The following is a 23,615-nucleotide window of genomic DNA, read 5'->3' as shown; positions in this document are numbered from 1 at the left end:
ATTTTTTTTTTTTTTTTTTAAAGGACATTTCCAAGCTTTTACCATCTATAACTAGAGTTACAAAAAAATGTATGTATGCTAAGTTGTCACATTGCATTATATACTATACTGAGCAAAGTGTGTTACTCAACTTTTAGGTAATTTTACTATGCATGGACATGAATGGAGCTTTGCATCAAGAGCGGCACAAAAAAATCCACGCTTTTGGTCTCCCGGACTGTACTCTTCGCTGGTTCTCTTCTTACTTGTCCAACCGCACCTTTAGCGTTACTTACAATTCTACTTCCTCCTCTCCTCTTCCTTTCTCTGTTGGGGTCTCCCAAGGTTCTGTTCTTGGACCTCTCCTATTTTCAATTTACACCTTCTTCCTGGGTCAGCTGATAGCCTCCTATGGCTTCTACGCCGACGACACCCAAATCTATTTCTCAACCCCCCAGCTAACTCGTGTCTCCTCATTTTATCACTAATTTATGAACAGATATATCAGTCTGGATGTCACACCACTTCCTCAAACTCAATCTATCCAAAACCAAACTTATAATTTTTCCTCCCCCCCCCCCCCCCCACATGCTCCTTCCCCTTCTCCTGATCATGCTGTCAAAATTGATGGGACAACTATAAGCCTATCCCCGCATGCCAAGGTCCTAGTGTAGTCCTGGACTCTGAACTCTCCTTTAAGCCGCCCCATGTCCAAGCACTGTCCAAGTATTGCCGCCTCAACTTCCACAACATCTCTAAAATTACACCCCTTTTTTAACCAATAACACAACAAAGCTCTTAATTCCCCTTCTGGTCATCTCTCGCCTTGCCTACTGTAACTCCCTTCTCATTGGCTTACCTCTACATGGTCCGCCCCCCCTTCAATCCATCATGAGTGCTGCTGCCAGACTCATCCACCTTACCAATCGCTCTGTGTCTGCTACTCTGTCAATCCCTCCACTGGCTTCCGCTCACCCAACAAATTAAATTCAAAATACTGACAATTCCTTACTAAGCCATCCACAACTTAGCCCCCAGCTACATCACTAGCCTAGTCTCAAAATACCAACCTAATCGTTCTCTTCATCCCTCTCAAGACCTCCTGCTCTCTAGCTCCCTTGTCACCTCCTCCCCATGCTCACCTCCAGGTCTAAAGCCTCTCCAATCCTATGGGAACCCCTTACCCCAATCTGTCTGATTTATCTCCTACTCTTCTTCTTTTTTTTTTTTATCTTTTAGACCAAGGATATGCAATTAGCGGACCTCCAGCTGTTGCAAAACTACAAGTCCCATCACACCTCTTCCTCTGGGTTTCATGCTTGAGTCTTGCTATGCCTCATGGGACTTGTAGTTCTGCAACAGCTGGAGGTCCGCTAATTGCATATCCCTGTTTTAGACAATCCCTGAAAACCATCCTCTTCAGAGAAACCTATCCTACCCACACCTAGCAAATGTATGTCTATTTTCTCCACTAGCTCACCCCCCACAGTTATTACATTTTTTGTTTCACTTGACCCTCCCTTATAGATTGTGAGCTTTAATGAGCGGGGCCCTCTGATTCCTCCTGAATTGTAACTGTACTGTCTGCCCTCATGTTGTAAAGCGCTGCACAAACTGTTGGCGCCATAAAAATTCTGAATAATAATAGACATGCTACACTTATTACTTGGTAATACTGAATCAAATGGTCACTTGGATTGATGCAAACACTTGTGCTTGACCTAGTGGGCCGCTTTTAAACATTTAACAAAGTAGAGAGTAAGGGGGTAGTAGAGAGTAAGGGGGGAGTGCTTTTAGGAAACCAATCATTCCTATCCAATTTATGTTATGCAGTATAATGCTGCACAGGATAGGTAAGCTTAGCAGCTCTTGACCCTGGCATACTGTTGATCCCTTACCTGTTCAGTGTTCAAGTATGTAAAGAAGTGTTACCTACCTAGACACCAGTTATAATTTACACTGTGATTGAAATGGAGGTCACACCCAAAAAGAAACAAACAATAGATCTGTAAATTGGAAATAACAAGCAATTTTCAAAAATATTCCTTTTCAGTGCTATGAGTGGTGAATACCCTCATGCAAGCCACAATTTCACCATATAGGTATTTCCCTACACCACTCTACTCTGTGAGAAAGGTATTTTATACCTGTAATAAACCTCAACAATTAGTATAAAATGCATAGACAACTTTGAAGTTAAAGGGATAGTTCACCTTTTACTACAAAACTGCTTATGCAGATAAGGGGTATCTAGATCAAAACAACCTGTACAGATATGGTTAAAGATAAATAATGCCCTTGATATAGGTGTAGGCCATTTACATACCTAATGCAGCCTGACTGGAATACTTCCAGAACGTTGCCAAGTATTCCCAGAATGTTGCTAAGTGAGGCCTAGTCATCACTGCTCACCTCCACCATCACAGGAGTGAGCTGTCAAATGCTGAGCTCAGATCTACTGTGTCTGGGGGAGAGAGTATGTGAGGGGGTTTGAATCAGAAAGAGCTCACTCCTGTGATGATGGAGGTGAGCAGTGACCACTAGGCCTCACTGTGCAACGTCCTTGTATTCCAGTCAGACTTCATAAGATATGTAAATCTTTTTTCCCTTACCTGCATAGGCAGCTTTTTTGTAAAGGTGAACTATCCTTTTAAGCTCCTGATCCTTTCTATTGTTCAATGGCATTGCATTAAAGTCACAGGGTGGAAAAAGCAGGACTGTGCTCAACTAGGTTTTTGAGGTTTTCACTGAAAACATGTGCTTATGTTTTGTTTTGTTTCTGATTGAATTACTCTATATTCTGACAAGTTTACTTTAGCACTTGTTCACACCAGCAAACCACACTCGGACATCCCAAGTCTCCCACGAGGTGCAGGAGTCTCCCAGATTTCTGCAGCGTCTCCCGCAAGCTCCTCCCGATATCCCGGGAATGATTTGTGCGGCGGGGAACAGTTGTGAACACCGAGCGATCTCCCTGTATAGATTTTTTGCTGCCCCCCCATCCTGTCTCCCGCAGCCGGCTTCCCTCCTCTCCTCTTTTCGGCTGAGGGGGACCTGTCAGGATGGAGAGCGGAGGAAGGGGCTGGGTAAATATGTGATTTATCGACCCCTTCATTGTCTGAGTTGGACACAGTGAGCGAGATCGCTCCTGTGTCATGTGATAACTGAGCAGAGTAAACTGTGTGTTACTCTGCTCCAGTTTATGAATGGAGATGATCCTCTGTCTCCTCTCCATTCATATTCACAGCTGAGAAAAGGACTGGGGAATCTGTGTCCTCAGTCCTTTCTCTGTCTCAAATGAGAGATGTCAGGGGTCTCTATAGACCCCTGATATCTCACCAAAGCCCCCCCCCCCCCCCCAAAAAAAAGTGTAAAAAATAAACTACTGCCCCACTTCCCCTGCCCTACCAACACTGTCCACTGCCCCAATCCCCTTCCCCAAAAAGAATTGTGAAAAAAACAAATTCAATTGTAAAAAAAAGTCAATACATAAAAATAAAAAACAGACACCATCCACTGTCACATACCCCTCACCCCCTTCCCTAGAAGGACTGTGAAAATTATATTGAGAAAGCGATTTAAAAATAAATTTTGGCGTGGGGGGGGGGGGGGTTGGGCTATGCGGGCGCAGAACGCCACCTCTCTGAAATGAGTTTGCCATCTCCCTGAAATGTGGTTTTGCAGGTTAGTATGTATGCATACTGATCAGACAGATGCTGGTCTGTACAGGAGCAAACAGCGCCAATGTGCTGACTCCGGCATATCAGTGTTCACTTTTTTATTTTATTTGTTAGAACTTTATGGAAATGTCACAGTTCGGTAAGTTCTGTTCATACGGCGGTGTTGTGATATGGTAGTTTATTGCAATCCACTACACTAAAAGTACTGCATACAATACTTTTTTTTTTCAGTCTATGGGAAGCTTCCCAGCTTGCAATCAGCTGATTACAGGATGGGAAGCTGATGGGAAGCTGATTTGCCCATGTTTAGGGCGTGTGCAGGGCGCAAGCAATGCGCCCACAAACACTCCCACTGTCCAGTGATTTGTCCCTGGCTCTTGTGTTTTTTTTTTTTGTTTCTTTAATTAGCTGGAACCGGAGGCCGACTGGGTGGGGCTTTTTCAGCACTACGGCATCACTTTGTTTCCCTGGAGTCGAGTGTAGTGCAGACACTGAGACTACTGCAACCCGGGATCCTGTAATGTGAGGTGGGGTGCGGATCACAGATGCAGTGGGTGGGTGCAGAGCTGAGCCCAAGGGAGGTGTACCAGAGCAGATGGTGAGTGCGGGGATCGGAGGTGATCTCTCTCGCTGTGAATGACAGAGGATTTTTGCTATTTTCAGTGGCATGTCTCTCCCTCCTGGCAACATGCTTCCCATCCCCTGAGTCCTCAGACTCCTCTGCAGGGCAACTACAGAGTGACTGCTCTACCCGGTGTGTAGTGTGTCCTGGCGTGAGCCTGGCTCCCCCTCCCCCACCTTTCACTTTTCTCAGCTGCTGCAGAGCTTCATGGAGGGGGGAGTGGGGCTGCTGATTGTTGTGGTGCAGGGCAGTGACTGGCAGCTGCGGGGTTCCTGAACCCCAAATTCCTCCCCACTTCCTGCATCCTAAAACGCATCTCCAGCCTCTCCACCCTAAAACACCCTCGCCCTGCCTGTCCACCCTAAGCAATAACCTCCTCCCCACTTCTCCACCCTAAACAATAACCTCCTCCCCACCTCTTCACCCTAAAACGCCCCCTCCCTGCCTCTCCACCCTAAATAGTAACCTCCCCTCCACCCTAAACAATAACCCCGCTTCCTGCCTCTCCACCCTAAACAATAACCCCCTCCCTGCCTCTCCACCCTAAACAATAACCCCCCCACCTCTCCACCCTATACAATAACTCCCCTCCCTGCCTCTCCACCCTAAACAAATAAGTCAAATAACTTATGTGTTTAATGATGGGGTTAATATGAGGAAGGGGGTCCTGTGTACAATGGGGGGTAGTGTTGAGGAAGGGGTCCTGTGTAATGATGGGGAGAGGGGATACTGTTAAGTCTGGCCACACCCACTTTTTGGCATAACGTGCTGCATGCTTACATCAGCATCAAGTGTCCCTCATTCTCAAGTTCTAAAGTTGGGAGGTATGTACTCTGTTCTTTTGATGATGAGCTGTATACTCTGTCCCGTGATGCTGGGGCTGTATACTCTGTCCCGGGAAGCTGGGGCTGTATGCTCTGTCCCGTGATGCTGGGGCTGTATGCTCTGTCCCATGATGCTGGGGCTGTATGCTCTGTCCCGTGATGCTGGGCCTGCATACTGCATACGGACATTATGTTATGGGTGAAAGCAAGTGGAATACAGAGAATGGAGTGGGTGTATTCTATAAGGAGTGGGGCTTATAAAAAGTGGGAGGAATCAAAAAGGAGGTGGCAGGGTCTGGCACCCAGCCCCCCCCCCCCCCCCACCTAAAACTGTAAAAAGTAGAGCATATTCACTTTTAAAGTGAATTTGCTCTTTCCAAAGTTATTATTTTTATCCTAATTAATGAGGTGAAACCAAAAAAAATTATATTGCGTACCCAATCTTGTGCAAAGAAACAGGATTTTTGCTTGCACATGATTGCATAATTGAAGTCAGTGCAACTTCACCTCGTTTAAGTTGGCCATAGATGGATCAAAATTCAGACAGTTCAGTGGGGAGCAGCTAATAACGTTCAATCCATGTGTGACCATGTCTGTTCAACAGAAGTCGATCAGGCTTGGAAAATTGTTCTCAATCAGCGGGTTGCAGCCACTGATCAGTGTGTTCTGACAGTAGAGAGTCTCACTGTCAGAACACAGTGTCTCATTTGGGAAGGATTCTTCTATTCACCATCACTTGTGTGGATGGAGGATTTCATTGTGTGTTTTATTTTTTCGCTTTTTGTCAAGAGCCATCTATAGCCAGCTTAATGTAAGTGAATTTCTCTATTGTCCAATGAGGGGAACAGCTGTCTACAGATATTGTCCTATCAACAGCTACTGGTAGATTCATGCTGTTTAGTCTCTGCAATGAACCAATGTATACAGTTTTTCTCAGTTCATTTTGTTTCCTGGCGATGTGTAAACTCCCTGCGATGGTCCTGCAGTCAGAAGCCATTACCTGCTTGTGTTCCAGTTCTATGGGACTCCACTATTCAGTTCAATATATCTGAAGACTCCTTACAGAGTTATCAGAACTAGAGCTGTGGCAGTTCTCACCCCACCCTGTCTGTGAAGACTCACTTTTGTTCTTTTTTTTTTTTTATTTAACCAGGGGGTCAAGTCTGTGGATGGAGGAATCCTCTCTACTGAGCTATTGCATTTTGACAGCGAGAAGACCACCCTGCCATCACAATACATTGATCAGCACTACTGACTATAACCAGCGACACTGATCAAGCACGGATCATCCAACAGGGTGGTTGTACTGAAGTTAATCAGTTCAACCTCTGTAGAACCTCCCTGCCCATAAATGTATCAAAACTAAGCCAGACCCTGCTGAACCTGACAAATTTCAATCCATGTATGGCTAGCTTAACGCTGTGTTGGGGATTCTTCCATTAATTATCTGAGACAGTGTTGTCAGAAGCAGGCTTAGCTGGGCACTGTAAGTGCTTTTTTTTTTCCTTTCCATCGCTCTGACAGTGCAAAGATGAGTCTTTTTAATTTTTATTGGCACTTTCACATTGAGGTGCTGTGGTGTCGGTGGTAAATAGCGGCACTTAATCGTCATTTTAGTGCCACTTTTCAGCCGCTAGCAGGGCGCTTTGAACCCCCACTAGCGACCGAAAACGGGTTAAAAGCGCCCTCAAAGCTTTGGCGGCGCTGCCCATTGACTTTAATGGGCAGGGGGGCGCTTTAGAAGCTATGTATACACCACTCCTAAAGTGTCTCAAAGATGCTGCTTGCAGGACTTGTGCTTTCACACTGGAGTGAAAAGAACTAGTCAGCTGGTATCATTTGGCGGCTTTTTTGATCATTGTTTTAATAGCGTCTGTCATAAAGTCCAAGAGGTGAACTGGAGCTCACTGGCACTTTTTCATCCAGTCCAAAGGGTCACATTAAGTTCCTCTGAGTCAACCCAGAGCATCACATGACCTATACATAATTCATCTTCAAATAATACTGCTTTACACATGGGTATTTCAGCAATCTGTTTTGGCTTTTGTGGGAGCCACTATGGCAGTTTGCAGGACAAGACTTTGGGCCAGTTCCCACCAGATGGAGTTCCGTGCAGTTCTGTTTTTTCTTCACCGATAGTCAGTTCCGGTCAGTTTCTGCACCAGAAACTGACTGGAAACTGACCAGAAACTGACTGCATGATGTGAACTAGAGCCATTAGAATACATGAAAAACACAGTGCATGCATTTTTAGTGCAGGAAAAAAGCGCACGGAACTGCGTCTGGTGTGAACTGGCCCTAAATCAGAATTTCACTTTCTTAGACGGTTTGTTTTTCTTTGACATATAGTATGTTGTGGCATACAAAGGAGAGGCCTTGTGTGGAGAAACAAAACTACTTGGGCAAAATGCCTGATGACTACTGGAATTGGGCTCCAGCAAACCTAAGGCTCTTCCTGGGTATATTTACGTGGGATTCTTTAATGACCTTCATATTGCAGATAACTTCCAGAATCCATTTGTGATCCTACATTCCACATAATCATTGTATTTACTGTTGACATTTTTCATTTTTTTAAGGGGCTCATAAAACTGTATGACCTATCTTAACGTTTACTCATAATATGAAGTTAAATGTTAAAGCAGTTGTCTATTCCAAAACAAATTGATCACTAAGCTAGCAAGTGGAGGCAAAGTACACAACAACACAAAGATGAGCACATCATAGATACCTGACTTTGGACAGCCATAAGCAAGGAGCAGGGTGTGTACAGCCTGCAGTAATGAACAAATGTTAGTTGTTTGGGTCTGTAGATATATGTATTCATGTAATTCTCAATAATGATTATAGGAATTCTTAAAATTAAAAGTAACTGTAATGACACGGTATGTGAATTAAAGAATTCAGAAATAGTGGCAATTATGCTTCAACCTTACTAGTACATAGGAGTCACTATTGCGTGTATTGCCTGTGAATTGTCCTTTATATTTCTGTATGACTTGAGATTTTCTTTTCTGCTAGCTCACGTTTCCCTCCTTTTTTTTTTTTTCCTCAAATTTCTTCAATTTCCATCTGTCACCTACATGTACCTTACAGGTAGTTAACTGACACAGGAATGTTCTTTTTTCCTTTTTAGGTGAGAAATCTGAAACTAGAACACGAGCAAGAGAAAACTAAGATCTTATCAGAGGCTTTACAGACGTTGGCTACTGAACACCACGAATTAGAACAGTCTCTGGTTAAAGGATCACCTCCGCACCACAGCATTCTAAGCGAGGATGAATTCTATGATGCCGTCTCAGGTACATTTTCTTCTCTTCTGTTTTTAATAAAATTCTGCATGTTAGAAGATCCCTTATATAGATCCCCTATGAACATGACGGCTTTAGTGATCATTGTGGAGCCAAGTCTATAGCAGCTCATCATATGGACAGCAATTAGAGCCTATTTTTTAATTGATTTTTAAATATTAGTTTTTTACTATCCCGAGATGGTAATTCCAAACTGACACTGGGAATGATTTGTTAGGCAAGACAATGCCTGTTTAACATAAATGTGCACATTTTATTATGATTGGCGATTTTGTGTGCATTAAAACAAAATATTTAGGTGGAGTGCATAAACTCACAAATGATGTATATTTTAATAGTATACATCTAAATAAACTAGTTTTCTTGGGCTGGCCATGTACATTAAAGTCTGACTTTTCAATCTATTAAAGGGCCTATTCAGATTTTTGCAGTGTAATATATGCCATATTACACTGCAAAAATCTGAATAGGCCCTGAATGGGCTGTCTTATCACAATGAATGTCAATGTGCATGCCGCACATTGACATTCATTGTGATAAGACAGCCCATTCATTCAAGTTGTAACAGGCTAGCAGCATTTCATTCATCTCAACACATCACAATGCACAGGTAGTTTACATCTATCCATTGTAACACTCTAAAAGGCAAGCTAGATGCTTTTGGGTGCCTTTCAAAATGATTAACGCTGTAATGCCCCACACTTAATTTTGTGCGTTGTGGTAACGCTTGGTAAACAGCTTACATCTGTCTTAAAGCATTTGTTAACCCAAAAAAAAGTAAATAATAATCCTGTTCCCTTAAAGCATGCTATACAGCACAGTGCTTGTGCTGTGTCATTGGACCCCCCCCCCCCCCCCGTATCGGCTGAAATACTTGGCTGATCCTGCTTGGCTATACCCTCCCCTCTGCAAACTGACCACTATAATCATGGTTGCTGTGCCCTGACACCGTAGTCCGTTTATGTGATTCCATCAGCCACAGCTTGCAATCTGTCTCCTGTGTCCTCCTCCCCCCTCCTCTCTCTGTCTGTCTCTGCTCATACCAGTAAAACTCCACTTTCACGGGGGGGGGGGGGAGTTATTCTGGGGGGGGGGAGTTATTCTGTACACAGAGTGTACTGACCACCCCCAGAAACATAATTTCCTGCTTTTGAGATTGTCTCACTAATTTTCCCAGAAGTCTGCCTAAGACGGAAGTCCGATTTCATGCATCCCATGCAACAAAAATTTCATTTTTGGTGAGGCACTCCCAGTAGGAACACATCTAAAGGGATGCAGGTGTATACCTGATAGATAATTATGAAACCACTCCCATTAAGACCCACTCATCACTGAGGCTCAGAGGAATATACAGGGATTACTTCAGAATAACAATAAGGTAGAAATCTGCAACAAATATTGTTAACTCTTGCACTGTACATAGATCACATTGAGGGGAATGTTTATTTTCTCAACAAAAGTGGAGTTACTCTTTAACAAAAGCAAGCTATCTATATCTTGTATTACATCTCAGGCTCTCAACTTCAGGCCTTTTTGTTTTTTGTCAGTTGTGGGGAAGGGTGTAGAACCTGTTAGATTTTTAGAACCCTTTCACACCAGGGCGTTTTGCAGGCGCTATAGCGTTAGAAATAGCGCCTGCAATCCGCCCTAAAGAAGCTGCACCATTGTGTGTAGTGTGAAAGCCCGAGGGCTTTCACACTACAGCGGTGCGCTGGCAGGACGTCAGAAAAAAGTCCTGCCAGCAGCTTCTTTGGAGCGGTGAAGGAGCGGTGTGTTTACCGCTCATCCACTGCTGCTCCCCATTGAAATCAATGGGCAGCGCTGTAATACTGCCGGCAAAAAGCCGCTATTGCGGCGTATTGCTGGCGGTTTTAACCCTTTCTCGGCCGCTAGCGGGGGTAAAAGCGCCCCGCTAGCAGCCGAAATGTGCCGCAAATCTGGCGGTAAATTGCCACTAAAAATAGCGGCGTTTTACTGCCGACGCAATGGGCGGTGTGGTGTGAAAGGGGTCTTATTGCAAGATATTTTTCTGCTATGGAATTTTCCCTTATTTTCTGACTTTGGCCAACAAAGACACAAACATCACTAAAACAAACCGCTATAAAATACTTTTTATGGTTCCAACTTCTTACTCTAGCCAAAACTTTAAAATGTAAGTTGACCTTTCAGGAATATTTCCAGACCCCCCCCAATGCAATTGTACATCCACTCAATAATACATGCCATAGCTCCTACTGTTAGAAATGGTGAAGATCCTCCCATTACTGATGCAGCTATTTTGGCTCCTCTCTAGAAAAAGCTCTGGACCGTCATTCCTCTCCATCCTTCCATTGGCAGGATTGGCTAAATTTATTTTCCATTTCTATTTTTAAAGGAGTTGTAAAGACCTGAGCCCCTTCTCTCTCCAGCGATGTCCAAAATCCCTTCAGCCACCCAGGACACTTCTCCTTATTGGCTGAAACAGAGCAGCGGTGCCATTGCCTCCCCGCGGCTATCAGTCAGTCAGCCAATCAGAGGAGAGAGGGGATGGGGCCAAGTCGGGCTGCATGTCTGAATGGATACACGGAGCTCTGATTCAGCTTGGGTGCCCCGTGTAGCAAGCTGCTGGCTGAGGGGCACTCAAAGGAGGGAGGGGCTAGGAGCAGTGAAGAGGGACCTGAGAAGAGGAGGATCCAGGCTGCTCTAAGTATAACATGTTGTTTTTTTTTTTTTTTAAACAAGCCTTTACAATCACTTTAAAGCCCTTTTTACCTTGACAGGCCCTGCCATGGAGCCTGCATTTTTTATTTTTTTTTGTTCATGGGAATTTACCAGGCCCTTGCTGTCTGGACTACACTTATAGCCCAAGACACTAGCTTCATTTTAATGGATCCTTCCGACTAGGGCTTTTACCTGTGGACTCTTGCTACTGCATGAACAGCTTAGCAGACTTGTTTTGCTAAATCTCCAGGAAGCGTCTTCTTTCCATATATGTGGAAGATTCTTTGGCTCAATTGCTGTCAGCAAAATTCTTGTGCAAGAAATGACTGAAGCATCTACCTTTTTGAAGGTGAACACTTATTTGGTCCCTCCTTGCATAGGTATATCAAAGAGATCACAAGGGGTATGAGTAATCCCCTCCCCCAGAAAAAGAAGGCTTTGCTTCCATGGATAGACTTTCTACTCGTGACACTAGGAAAAGCTCCTTTTCCCCCTGGAGGCCTGGAACAAACTTTCCAAGCCAGCCAAGTCTGGTTCCAACCTCATTCCCAATGAAGGGCGGCCCCACTTGTCAGAATAGGGGGGGAATATGTCGGCCTGGATGTCTGGCTCAAGTATGTCATTTCCAGGAGCTATGAACTGGTCTCCTTTGCCACTTCAATCTCTCAAATTTGTTTCTTGGGTAGATCTAGCTTCTGTTCGCAGGGGGGTTAGTGCCCTTATCCCGAGCAAGGCTTATACTCCAACCTGTTCACAGTTCCCAAACCAAATGGTGACGTTCACCTCATTCTGTTTTTCAAAACACCAAGCTTCATAGTAGTCATAATCAAACATTGTGCTAGAATTCATAAACTACGTTGGTCTAAACAAGTCCCATAAAGTGATTAAATTGCTTGTGCTTAAAATCTTCAGAATAAAACAGATGCTCCACTAGTGCTTAATTCAAGTGCCCCACATGGATGTGGTCTCATCCCTGATGTGGACCAACTATTTCTAGTGTGGTCCTGGCGCCTGTGGGGAATCCACCCCCGGTGATCTCCTAGGTAGGAGCCCTCTCAATGGGTTTAATTTCTAGGTCCCGGATTCCTATTGGAATCACTTGTATTTTTAGGGGATCCACCCCTATATAGGATCCTCTAAACGTCTCATTGGATTGGTCCTAAAATGATATTATGCATGAAAAAACTGTGGTGGCATACCAAATAGCGTAAAACCATAGATTTGTTCAAGATTGGTAAGAAACGAAGGTAAAAATCACTCACATTTTGAGATGCCTAAAACCTGGCATCTGGTATATGCAGCATGTTTTGTTAAAGTTCGCTCCAGTCAGCATGTAGTGTAGGCCGCAATCTGCGGCTCGGCTAAGTTCTGGGCATCTCATGGGGTGGAAGTGATGTGGTTGTGACGCGATAAAGCCAATCAAATATAAAAAACTGAAAATTTTCAAAACTTGATGCATAGTTGATCTCCATATGGAGAGCCTAGAGAGGATCAACAGGACGTCTATGTAGTCTCACATAATATTTGTCTTTTATGCGCAGCTTATTAAAATGAATCTGAGGATAGAAACACGTAAACTGCCATAGCTGACTTGTAGTTAAAAGAGCATAAATAGGGACTGTCACCCTGATCCTTGTGAAAACTCATTGGCTGGAAAAGTCATATCAGCATTAAAATCTAAAACTCTTTTAACATCCATTCTGCATGTTTCTCCAGGCTACCTACTAAGCAGTGAAACTTGTATTCGGGTGGGAGCCTTGGAACCTACACTTTTTTAAAAACAAGTTGGCAAAAGCATAGTTATATGTGTACAAGTTCCCTATGCTTGATTCACACTAGTGTGATGCAGTTTTGATCCGATTTCCAGTACGACACTTTTGCCAAAAATAAAAGCGCTGTGTAAAAAGAAGAGACATTACGTGTCTATCTAGCGATTGGTGCTTCCCATCTTTGCCCTCTGTTTCCAGTCACCAGCCACTACATTATTACAACTCCGCAAGGACACAGTAGTGATGTAGTGGCTGTTGGGTTGCCGATGATTCCTTGCCAACTGCAGCTCTGCAAGAGGGATCACACATGACCAGAAAAGCGTCTGTGCTTTATGTGGGTGTCTAAAAACCACTATACCAACACTTTCTGTATTAGTTTTCTTTCATTATGTAATCAATTTATTCTTATCAGACATATCAGAAGCAAAAGTTACATCTTATACAATGCAGGCTGGGCATCTTTTATGCGCTTTACTTCAGTTTAACGTAAATAAGATGGTTCAGGGTTCCTTTGTTTCCCAGTGTAACTCATTAGGTTCCAGGGAGAGATTCATCTGTTAGTGGATGGAGCCTGTCAACATAACAAAGTAACCTCCTCGGGTTTCAGTGCTCTGCGAATGTGAGAAGTTTTCAGTTGTCAGTGTGGACGGGAGTGTGTATTTCAGTAACACAATTTTGCTTCTTTTAGATTCAGAGTCTAATCATTCCTTGAGTGGATTTGAGACCGTTGGAAATTCTTCTGCAGAAGAGAGTTTGGATTTAAGCTTCCACCGTAATAAGGGCAGCATGTCTGATGACAAGAAGCCCACCGGGGGAGAAGCCACATCAAATGGCATTAAAAAACACCGGTAAGAATGGGCTAGCGGGGGAATTAGAGTTAATCTTTGTAATTCATTGGTGAAGCCGTTATACATTCTGATATATGTTCTTGTGAACAGGCAGACATCCGTAGTAACCATGGTAGTCAAATGATAGCAAGGAACATATTAAATGGTCCAGATAAGATTACAATGTCAGTTTATGTACATCTTTATGCGCGTCTGTAGTACAATGAACACAAGTACTTTACCTGCGTCAGCATGACTGTGCATGTTAAATTAAGGGCTTTTGTTGTTAGAAACTTTAGAATAAAGACATTTTATATGGAGGTTCATTATATTCCTGATGTGTACAAGGGCATCTGCTCCCAAACTCCAGTATATGATATTCTTTTAGCACACCACAGTAGACATGCTGCAACGTGTAAGGCAACCATTATTGTAATGCTGTAGTTAGGATTTGCTGCCCTTGTAGTTGAGGGAGTAATGTGTTAACCCTAATGAGCCTTAATAATGTGTTGGTAATAAAATTATTCACTAGAAAGGTCTGTGATATTAAACCAATTGGGGGACATTCACTGTTAGCAGAAATTCTGTTACATAATTTAAACATTTTGTAAGCTTGTTTGAAGGATAAGAGATGAAGCGGTTAATGTTGCTTATTCCTGTGTACATGGCAAAACTACTAATTAAGCAAAATTAAGTGTTCATGAAAAGCTGCTTGCCATGTATAAAATGACCCTCTAGGAACACCATGCATGGCTGCACTCCTTTTTATGGACAAGGACTATTCTGTGTTTCAAACCTTTTTTGGGGGGGATTTTAGTCTGTTCAGCTGAAGGAGAAATCAGCAGAGCTGTTTTAAATACGGGGGTGATCTTGAGCAAACTCAACTAGTCTAAGGTTGAAAATACATTTGCAATGTTTCCCTGATTTTTCCCTGATAGCTAATACAGCTAAACCACCTTTTAGGTTTAATTTACGTTCCATCCATATATGTTCAAAATACAATTTCGGAGGGGGATATTAGAAAAGAGAATGTGATTTGATGATATGTAGACAACCCACCAAATTGGGTTCAGATCCTTTTCAGTGAAGCACGTCCAACCTTGTAGCAACAGTTTTACAAAGAACCTTCTCTATTCCAACATGACTGTACCCCTATGCATAACATCAGTTCCATAAAGCCTTGATTTGGGGTGGAGGAGATCAAGTGGCCCACGCAAAGTCTAGACCTCAACCTTACTGAACACTTTTGGTATGAATTAGAACTGCAGTTGCAAGCCAGGCATTTTCATCCAACATTACTACCCGACCTCACAAATTAGTTGAATGGGCACATATTACCAAAGGCATATTGCAGAATCTTGTGGAAAGCCTTTCCAGAAATAAACATCACTAAAGAGTTCAGGCTGTTATAACCACAAAGGGACAAGGTTGTCAGGGAGGTGGTAAGGGATGCAACTCCCTGTGGTGTGGGAATAGGGCAAACTTGTGTACTGACCAAGTGGGTATAATTGTGTAGTTTGAGTATGAGATGTCTTTAAGGCTAGAGTGCTTCTCATGTCAGTAATATCATGCTTCTGAACCTGTCTGACAGACAGCTCTTTTCTCTAATGATGATTCTTTTTTAAAAGCATCAGTACTTTTACCACTTTCTTTTACACTGAGACGATGCAGTGAGGAATTTGCATGCTGTGATTATCCATCTCTTAATGGCAGAAATTATTCTGTTAATAGAGCTGTGCTCCTAGATGGCCAGTAGTCCCTCACTGTGTATGTAGTACAACCCTCACATTTTTGTAAATATTTCATTATATCTTTTCATGTGACAACACTGAAGAAATTACACTTTGCTACAATGTAAAGTAGTGATTGTACAGCTTGTGTACCAGGGTGAATTTGCTGTCCCCTCAAAATAACTCAACACAAAGCCATTAATGTCTAAACAGCTGTCAACAAAAGTGAGTACACCCCTAAGTGAATATGTCCGAATTGGGATCAATTGGCCATTTTCCCTCCCAGCGTCATGTGACTTGTTAGTGTTACAAGGTCTCGGGTGTGTTAAATCTTGGTGTTATCACTCTCACCCTCTCATACTGGTCACTGGAAGTTTAACATGGCACCTCATGGCAAAGAACTCTCTGAGGATCTTTTGAAAAGAATTGTTGATCTACATAAAGATGGTTTAGGCTATAAGATGTTTGCCAAAACCCTGAACCTGAGCTGGCCAACATCATACAGCAGTTTAGCAGAACAGGTTCCACTCAGAACAGACCTTGCCATGGTCGAACCAAAGAAGGTGCGTGCACGTGCTCAGCGTCATATCCAGAGGTTTTCTTTGAGAAATATGAAATAGATGTATAACTGCTGCCAACATTGCTGCAGAGGTTGGGGGGGGGGGGGGGTGGGGGGGCGGGGGGGGGGCTGTGGGATCAGCCTGTCAGTGCTTAGACCATACGCCACACACTGCATGAAATTGGGCTGAATGGCTGTCATCCCAGAAGAAAGCTTATTCTAAAGATGATTCACAAGAAAGTCCGCAAACAGTTTGCTGAAGACAAGCAGACTAGACATGGATTGCTGGAACCATGTCCTGTGGTCTGATGAAACAAGATAAACTTAGTTGGTTCAGATTGTGTCAAGTGTGTGTGGCAGCAACCAGGTGAGGGGAGTACAAAGACAAATGTGTCTTGCCTACAGTCAAACATGGTGGTGGGAGTGCTGCCGACACTGGGGAGCTACAGTTCATTGAGAGAACCATGAATGCCAACATGTACTGTGACATATTGAAGCAGAGCACAATTCCCTCCCTTTGGAGACTGGACCGCAGGGCAGTATTCCCACATAACAGCCCCAAACACACCCCCAAGATGATCACTGCCTTGCTAAAGAAGCTGAGGGTAAAGGTGATGGACTGGCCAAGCATGTCTCCAGACCTAAACCCAATTGAGCATCTGTGGGGCATCCTCAAATGGAATGTGGAGGAGCGCAAGGTTTCTAACATCCACCAGCTCCGTGATGTTGTCATGGAGGAGTGGAAGAGGACTCCAGTGGCAACGTGTGAAGCTCTGGTGAACTCCATGCCCCAGAGGGTTAAGGCAGTGCTGGAAAATGATGGTGGGCACACAAAATATTGACACTTTGTGCCCAATTTGGACACTTTCATTTAGGGGTGTACTCTCTTTTGTTGCAAGTGGTTTAGACACTAATGGCTGTGTGTTGAGTTATTTCAAGCAAATTTACACTGCTATACAAGCTGTACACTCACTACTTTACATTGTAGCAAAGTGTAATTTCTTCAGTGTTGTCACATGAAAATATATAATAAAATATTTACAAAAATGTGAGGGGTGTACTCACTTTTGGGAGATACAGTGTGTGTATATATACACACACACAATGTATGTATAGTGTGTGTGTGTGTGTGTGTGTGTGTGTGTGTATACACACACACACGAACACACACAATATGGTTCGCTATTTCGGTTGTGGCTATTTTAGGACTTAGTAAGTGTATTTAAATGAAACGTACAGTATAATCAAGACTACAATCTATGAACCCAAGGCACGTTTATTTGAGCTGTGTTTTACATTGTTGCTTCCCTCTTTTATTCAAACATTATTTATTAATGGAGCTCCAGCAACTTTTTAGTTTCCGTTCATTTGATCCCCTGCCACTTTGGAATTAAATGTGCCACGGTCTGTACAGGAACATGTTGTATATTTGACTGCTTGGAATTGTGGGATATTTATGCTCAATTTGTGCCCTGTGTGTTTCTGGAAATCAAAAGGCACACATTTTGTATCATTATCTCTATTCACCTTTGCTTCGTACCCTGAAAGTGGATCCTCTGCAGCATGTTCATTGTTTCATGATCTGTCAGGATGAAATGTACACCGCACTTCTCCAATGTCTTTATTGCATTCTTTTACAGGCCTGAGTGTAAACACAACAGACATATTTTGTCTTTGTCTTTTTGTGTTTACATACATCTCTTTTATTATTACTGTTTACCATGTGGCACATTTTAATGCAGTAAGAAATGTAATTATTCCCGCGCTACCTGTGGCTATAGGGATGAATATATATAGTAAGTGCTCCTGCGCTACTGTGGGAAAATTTGTGTGAAATTGATAGGTGCTGCAAACACTGTATGAGTCAAATGCTACTCAAAAATTAAAAAAAAATTAATGGTGTTGCGCTCCTAATACGATTGTTTTTAAATGGTTACTAATGGTTACTACAGTGAAGAAATTCTCAATATAAACAATAGTAGTGTGTCTAGTACTGTGACAGCAGAACTACAATGTATGAAAAACTGTAAAGTGTGAAATCAAATAAAATTCATCACTGTATAAAGTGCTGATGTGCTAATAAATATAATACATGTTACGCAAAAATAGTGTGCACACATATAACCACATGCAGGTGTGTGTAGGCAAACAAGGCTCACATACAAACGTGACTGTGTTTCAAGATCAAAAAAATATAAGTTCAAAAATCAAAGAAATATATAAAGTCCAAAAATATTGAATAAATGAAATAGTTGGACACTAATCAGGGTCCAAGGTGCAGGGTGCAGATTAGGTGGATGTTCTGTGAGAACAGCATGTGAAAGATACTTTCTGCAATCTAGTGACACTGTGACTTTAAAACCAGTGATCCTTTGGTGTTAGCAACACCCATAAGTGTACTAAATAATTACCTTACTGCTGTAAGGTAAACAACATTATAGGGAGTAAGAGGGGGTTAGGTTCTTGGGGTGGATTGGCTCCTGTGTATTCCTCCTGTTCAAAGGTGCAGGGGGATATTTCTTTTCCTTCCCAAGGGTGGATACCAGGGACCGCTTAGATACTCAGTATAAAAGAGGAATATAGAGCCTACTATGGTGTAGTATTTTCCACAACTTGAGTTTATTTATAAATAAAAATGTATTTACTCCCATTTTAACAGAGCAGATCGCACAATCTAAAAACGAGCAGCGAGCTCGTGTTTGGGCGTCACTTCCGGTGTCCGTATGCCTCTCTCCTATGCGTTGCGTCACTGTCACGTGACTTCAACAGGGGAAGTCATGTGACAAGTGGTTTCTTCAGTGCAAGTACACCTTTTGTGTGAATTGGCCCCTTACTTTACCGCTGTAAGGTAACAGCAGGAAAGAAAAAATAGCATTCAACGAAATCCAAGCTTTTGAAGTGGATAGCAGGTGGTTTCTCCTCTGTGCAGCTGGTAGTTTCTCATTTGCGCAGCTCAGCGATGCATGGAAAACTAAGGGGACGTTTTCCAGGTCCAATGCCAGTGTATAAGAGGAAATAAAGGGGGGCCCAGATGATGAAGTATGTTGAAAATTTATATTTAAAACACCCCGTTTGGTACTCTCATTAAAATATATAAAAGCAAACACAGGCACCAGAAGTGACATCAGGTTGCGAGCTTGCCGCTCGTGGTGCTATCTGTTCCAATGCGTAGGGTCACGGTCACGTGACTTCATCAGGGAATGTAGATAGGTACTAGAAGTGTCCTTAAATAGATATACTGTTGGGTTTAATTGATTAGAATTTATGGCTTGATTTCAGATGCGTCCACTTTCTATCTACTTTGGTTTTACAACACTTTGTATATATCACTGTTTTAGTTTTTACCTAGAGCGCAACACCAATTATTGATTTTCACTCTACATTTTATGCGGTATTATTGATATGTTGTGTATCATGCATGACCTACACTGCATGTCTTCAAGGATTACAAAGTAGCTAAAATTCAGGATATTAAAATCATTGTGGCTATTTAATGCAATATGTGGACATTGTTACAGCCACTTTCAAAAGGGAGTTTTGCTCCCTGCAACCTCCCCATTTTTTAACGTGTCATTGGGGGCTGCAACAACCCAGAAGAGAAGGATGGCTCAGATGTCAGAGAGGAAGATGGCGGTAGGGGACCCGGGCTGTTGGGTCACAACAGAACACTGTATTTGCTAGGCACTTGGGATGGAAATTAAGGACACCCTGCATAACTGGTTAGAGAGAAGGGGGGGAAAAGCAAGGGGGGGGGGGGGGGAATTAAGTTTTCCTTTTAAGAAACACATTATTATAATTATTTTGAATAACCATTGGTCAATAATTTTGATGTTGAAAGCCCAACCCTAGCTAAAAAAAGTGTTTAAAGTGGGAAAGGTTATGACTTGTGTCAGGTTTTTATTGTTGACCTTGTCTCTCTTTGGGATGTTTTACCACACTTCTTCTCCCAAAAAAAAAAAAATTCCCAAATAGACATTGTACCAGCAATAAAAACCTGAAAGGTGTCTGACGCTTCCCTACTCAAGAAGAGAGTTTTCCTTATTGCAGTCTGAAATCAATTTGAAGGTCTGAGTGGAATATCTCGCATTTGCACCAAGAAAAATGTAGATGTAGGGCTCCAACCACTTTTACTTTTAGATTTGGAAAGAGTGCTGATCATATAGAACCTCTGTCAGGTTTAAAGCATAACTACATTCCACCTGAGCATCACAAACCAAACACGCTATGTAATTCATTTTTAATATTCAAAGCAAACTCACCCATTCATCCATGTCTCCGTGCTTTATTTTGCTGAGAAATCCCTTAGAAAAACACCAACCAGCATTTCTGGCGATGGCCATCTTGAATAAGGGCAAATAATTCAGGCAGAATTAGCTCCTGAAATCCATCTGCCCTTCGCTCAGGTGTACATGCAGGAGGGTGTGCTTAGCTGAGAAATCCTGTCCTCTCCTCCTGAAGTCTTCTAGAATGTATGACCTAATTTGTCTAGGCCTGAAAATAAGGAAGTACTTGAAGAAAAAGTTTAAAGCAAATTATATATATATATATATATATATATATATATATATATATATATATATATATATATAATGTATATATATAATTTTTTTTTTTTTTCCGGTACGTCTGCAGTGCTTCACACATATATATTGTACATTCACTTCAATTTATGCCCTCAATGAACTTACAATCTAAGGTCCCTAACTCATATTTACACATACACATACTAGGGATAATTTATATATGAGCCAATCAACCTACCAGCAGGTCTTTTGGAGGAAACCCGCACAGGGAGAACATGCAAACTGATATAGTTTCCTATGCGTTTACTAATGCTAGCAGAATAAGGTTTTAAAATAGCCACTGATTGTGTGAGGGGAGTTACACTTTAATTATGGCTCTGCAATCATTAGACTGATTTAACATGGCAAACGGGCCGCTAGCATTTTGAAGAGGGGAGATGAATGATAGCAGTATACATATTTCTTTAACTTTCTTGGTGTTTTTAATGTCTTCGTGTTTTTCTACTGCATTTATCTATATAAGCTTTTATAGAAGACATGCTCTAGTCCTTAAATCAGAGTCACTGTTAACCTCCAAAGTGAATTTCACGTATCTTCATGAATGGGATAAAACAAAGGGAAAATTAATTTTTCAGAGAAAAAACACGACAAAAAAAAGTAATGTTTTGCCTTGTTTTCTATGAAGCCTGTTCCCACTACTGTAATATGGTAGTAAGCATGGAAAATAAAAGTACGGCATGCACTACTTTTTTCAGTGTATGTTCTTGTGATGCAAACTACTGCATTGCAATACCATTGCAGTAAATAGAACTGCATAAAATGTAACTTCTGAAAGTTCTAACAAAAAAGTAAACCGTGTGATGTGACAGGATAGGCATATCAGCATTGTTCATCCCAGCACACACTAGCAGCTGTACATTTAAATGTGGCTTGCTGGTGTAAATGAGCCCTTACTATAAAAAGTAAAGGTACTCTCCAGCCCAGTATAAGAACGATCAATCATGCACATACTATTAATTCAGACACGCTGCTTTAAAATACAGAAGTAAATATGGGAAATTCAGCTGGAATCCCAGTCCAAACACCGTGTCAAAGGAGAGCATCATTCAAGAAAATGTCAGCCACTGCTCTGCTCTGGCCCTCCAGCGCTCACTGGTATGCTGAGAGTCTGAGCCATTTACCGGTCAGGCATCTGGGTGTATCCCGACATTGACGGGACACTATTTCTTTCACTGACACCAATAGTGGGGCTTTATTCCTTCCACTAATACAATAAATGGAGCACTACTCCTCCCACTGATACCAAATGTGGGGGGGCTATTCTTCTATTCTTCCAATGATGCCAATAATGGGGCACTATCTTTTCTACTGACACCAATGATGAGGCAGTATTCCTTCCACTTCTCATTTCCCACTTACCACAGGCTATAGGTCATGTTTTACTCCCTCTGCTCACCAGCCCTGGTGCATTTTGTACCCTCACTTTCACTCTGGATCAACTTTACCTATAAATGTTAGTACCCAGTTATATTATGTACATTTAGGAAAGAATACAGGCCTTTCTTAAAGCAAACTCCTGAGCTTGCCAAACCCACTTCTGGAGGGAGTCTATTCCACATTTTCACAGCTCTTAATGTGAAGTAACCTTTCCGTATTTGGAGATTAAATCTTTTTTCCTCTAGACTTGGCGTGCCCCCTTGTCCTCTGTGATGACCTTAAAGTGAATAACTCAACACCAAGTTCACTTTATGGGCCTCTTATATATTTGTACATGTTGACCCTTAATCTCCTCTTCTCAAGAGGGACTAGATTCAGTTCCTCAGTAGTACAAATAATGTTTCCTTATTCGTGAGTCCTTTATAAATGATGACAATAGTATTTGCGCACAATGATGGTTACTACTTTGCTAGAACTGAGGATGTCAGTCGTCTGCATAAGTGAAATCCCATTCATGGTTTTCCTGCCTTCTTTCTACAAATCCACACTCCTCAGTAAGGTTTCACCTGCAAATTAATTTTCTCTGTGGGTGAGATAGAGATTGAAAAATGTAGGCTGCTGAAGAAATTGTGGGCAGAGTAGTGGGAGTGTTGACTTTGAGAAATAAGAATATGCATGTAATTGGTACAAGTGGAAACTGGGCACAGAGGTATAGGGTGGGAAACGGACCAAATGCATAAGCATATACTGCATGCTCTTACTGCAGGCATCATGTAGTAGGGACAAGTTTACTAGTTCTTTGATAGTAGACATAATGACAACCCTTTCATCAAGTCAGCCAGTAACTGGGGTGTTGTCCAAGGCCCATCTCACCAACAAAGGCAAAATTGGGTGTCTTCCAAACCGCAATATATACTAGGCCCTATTTACAGCTACACTTTTTACGTTTTTAAGTGTTGTGCATGCTACACGTGTCTCTGTCAAACTTAATGTAACTCCTCTTTCTGAAAATCATATCAAACATACAGCAGCAGGACTTTTTCCCAGTCCACCATAACAAACCTAAACTTGAACTAAAAGGGACCTCTGAATGTTTTCATTCAGCATGACATTCATGACATGGAGTATTCTACTTCTCCATTGGAAGGTAATTTTTATACACTGTAAAAAATATCAGTTGTTTAATTTACCACTTAAATTTTTTTTTTTTAATATTTATAACAGTATTGACGTGGCTAGCACACTTTCCTTGCAGTTACAGGATCAACGTGCATTTCTAGCTAATAACACTTGCTACATGAGCGAATGTGTACTCCTTGTGCTTGCACTGGATTCTTCTGTGCAATACATTCCACTCAAAATCTGCGGTTTCTCAATCTGCAATCTCAAGATTTGCGGTGGTTTTAACCCTTTCTCGGCCGCTAGCGGGGAGTAAAAGTGCCCCGCTAGAGGCCGAATAGCACAGCAAAATTGACAGTAAAGCGCCACTAAAAATGGCTGTGCTTTACAGGCGACACACCCACTGCCCCAGTGTGAAAGGGGGCTATACTCCTCGTCTGACAGTACAGGGACCTTTTAACCACTTCAGCCCCAGAAGATTTTACCCCCTGCCTGACCAGCGCACTTTTTACAATTTGGCATTGCAGTGCTTTAA

General features: G+C 42.2%; 1 protein-coding gene across 5 annotated transcripts in view; it reads left to right on the top strand.

Moving 5' to 3' along the window:
- OSBPL1A (oxysterol binding protein like 1A) overlaps positions 1–23,615 on the top strand; it is a 159,298-nt gene that overhangs the window by 92,880 nt on the left and 42,803 nt on the right. For 4 of the 5 annotated variants that reach the window (XM_077492581.1, XM_077492582.1, XM_077492583.1 and 1 more), the window contains 2 exons: positions 8,242–8,407; positions 13,574–13,733. In XM_077492581.1, coding sequence (XP_077348707.1) covers positions 8,242–8,407; positions 13,574–13,733 — 326 coding nt within the window. Of the gene's footprint in view, positions 1–7,880; positions 7,911–8,241; positions 8,408–13,573; positions 13,734–23,615 lie in introns of those variants that run through there. The other variant, XM_077492585.1, reaches the window with a different exon arrangement.

The sequence above is a fragment of the Lithobates pipiens genome, unplaced genomic scaffold (assembly GCF_037356315.1).
Source record: "Lithobates pipiens isolate NorthernLeopardFrog02 unplaced genomic scaffold, aLitPip1_a1.2 Scaffold_19, whole genome shotgun sequence".
NCBI lineage: Eukaryota > Metazoa > Chordata > Amphibia > Anura > Ranidae > Lithobates > Lithobates pipiens.
Note: the sequence above shows the minus strand (reverse complement) of the source record. Positions and strands in the feature narration are given on the sequence as shown.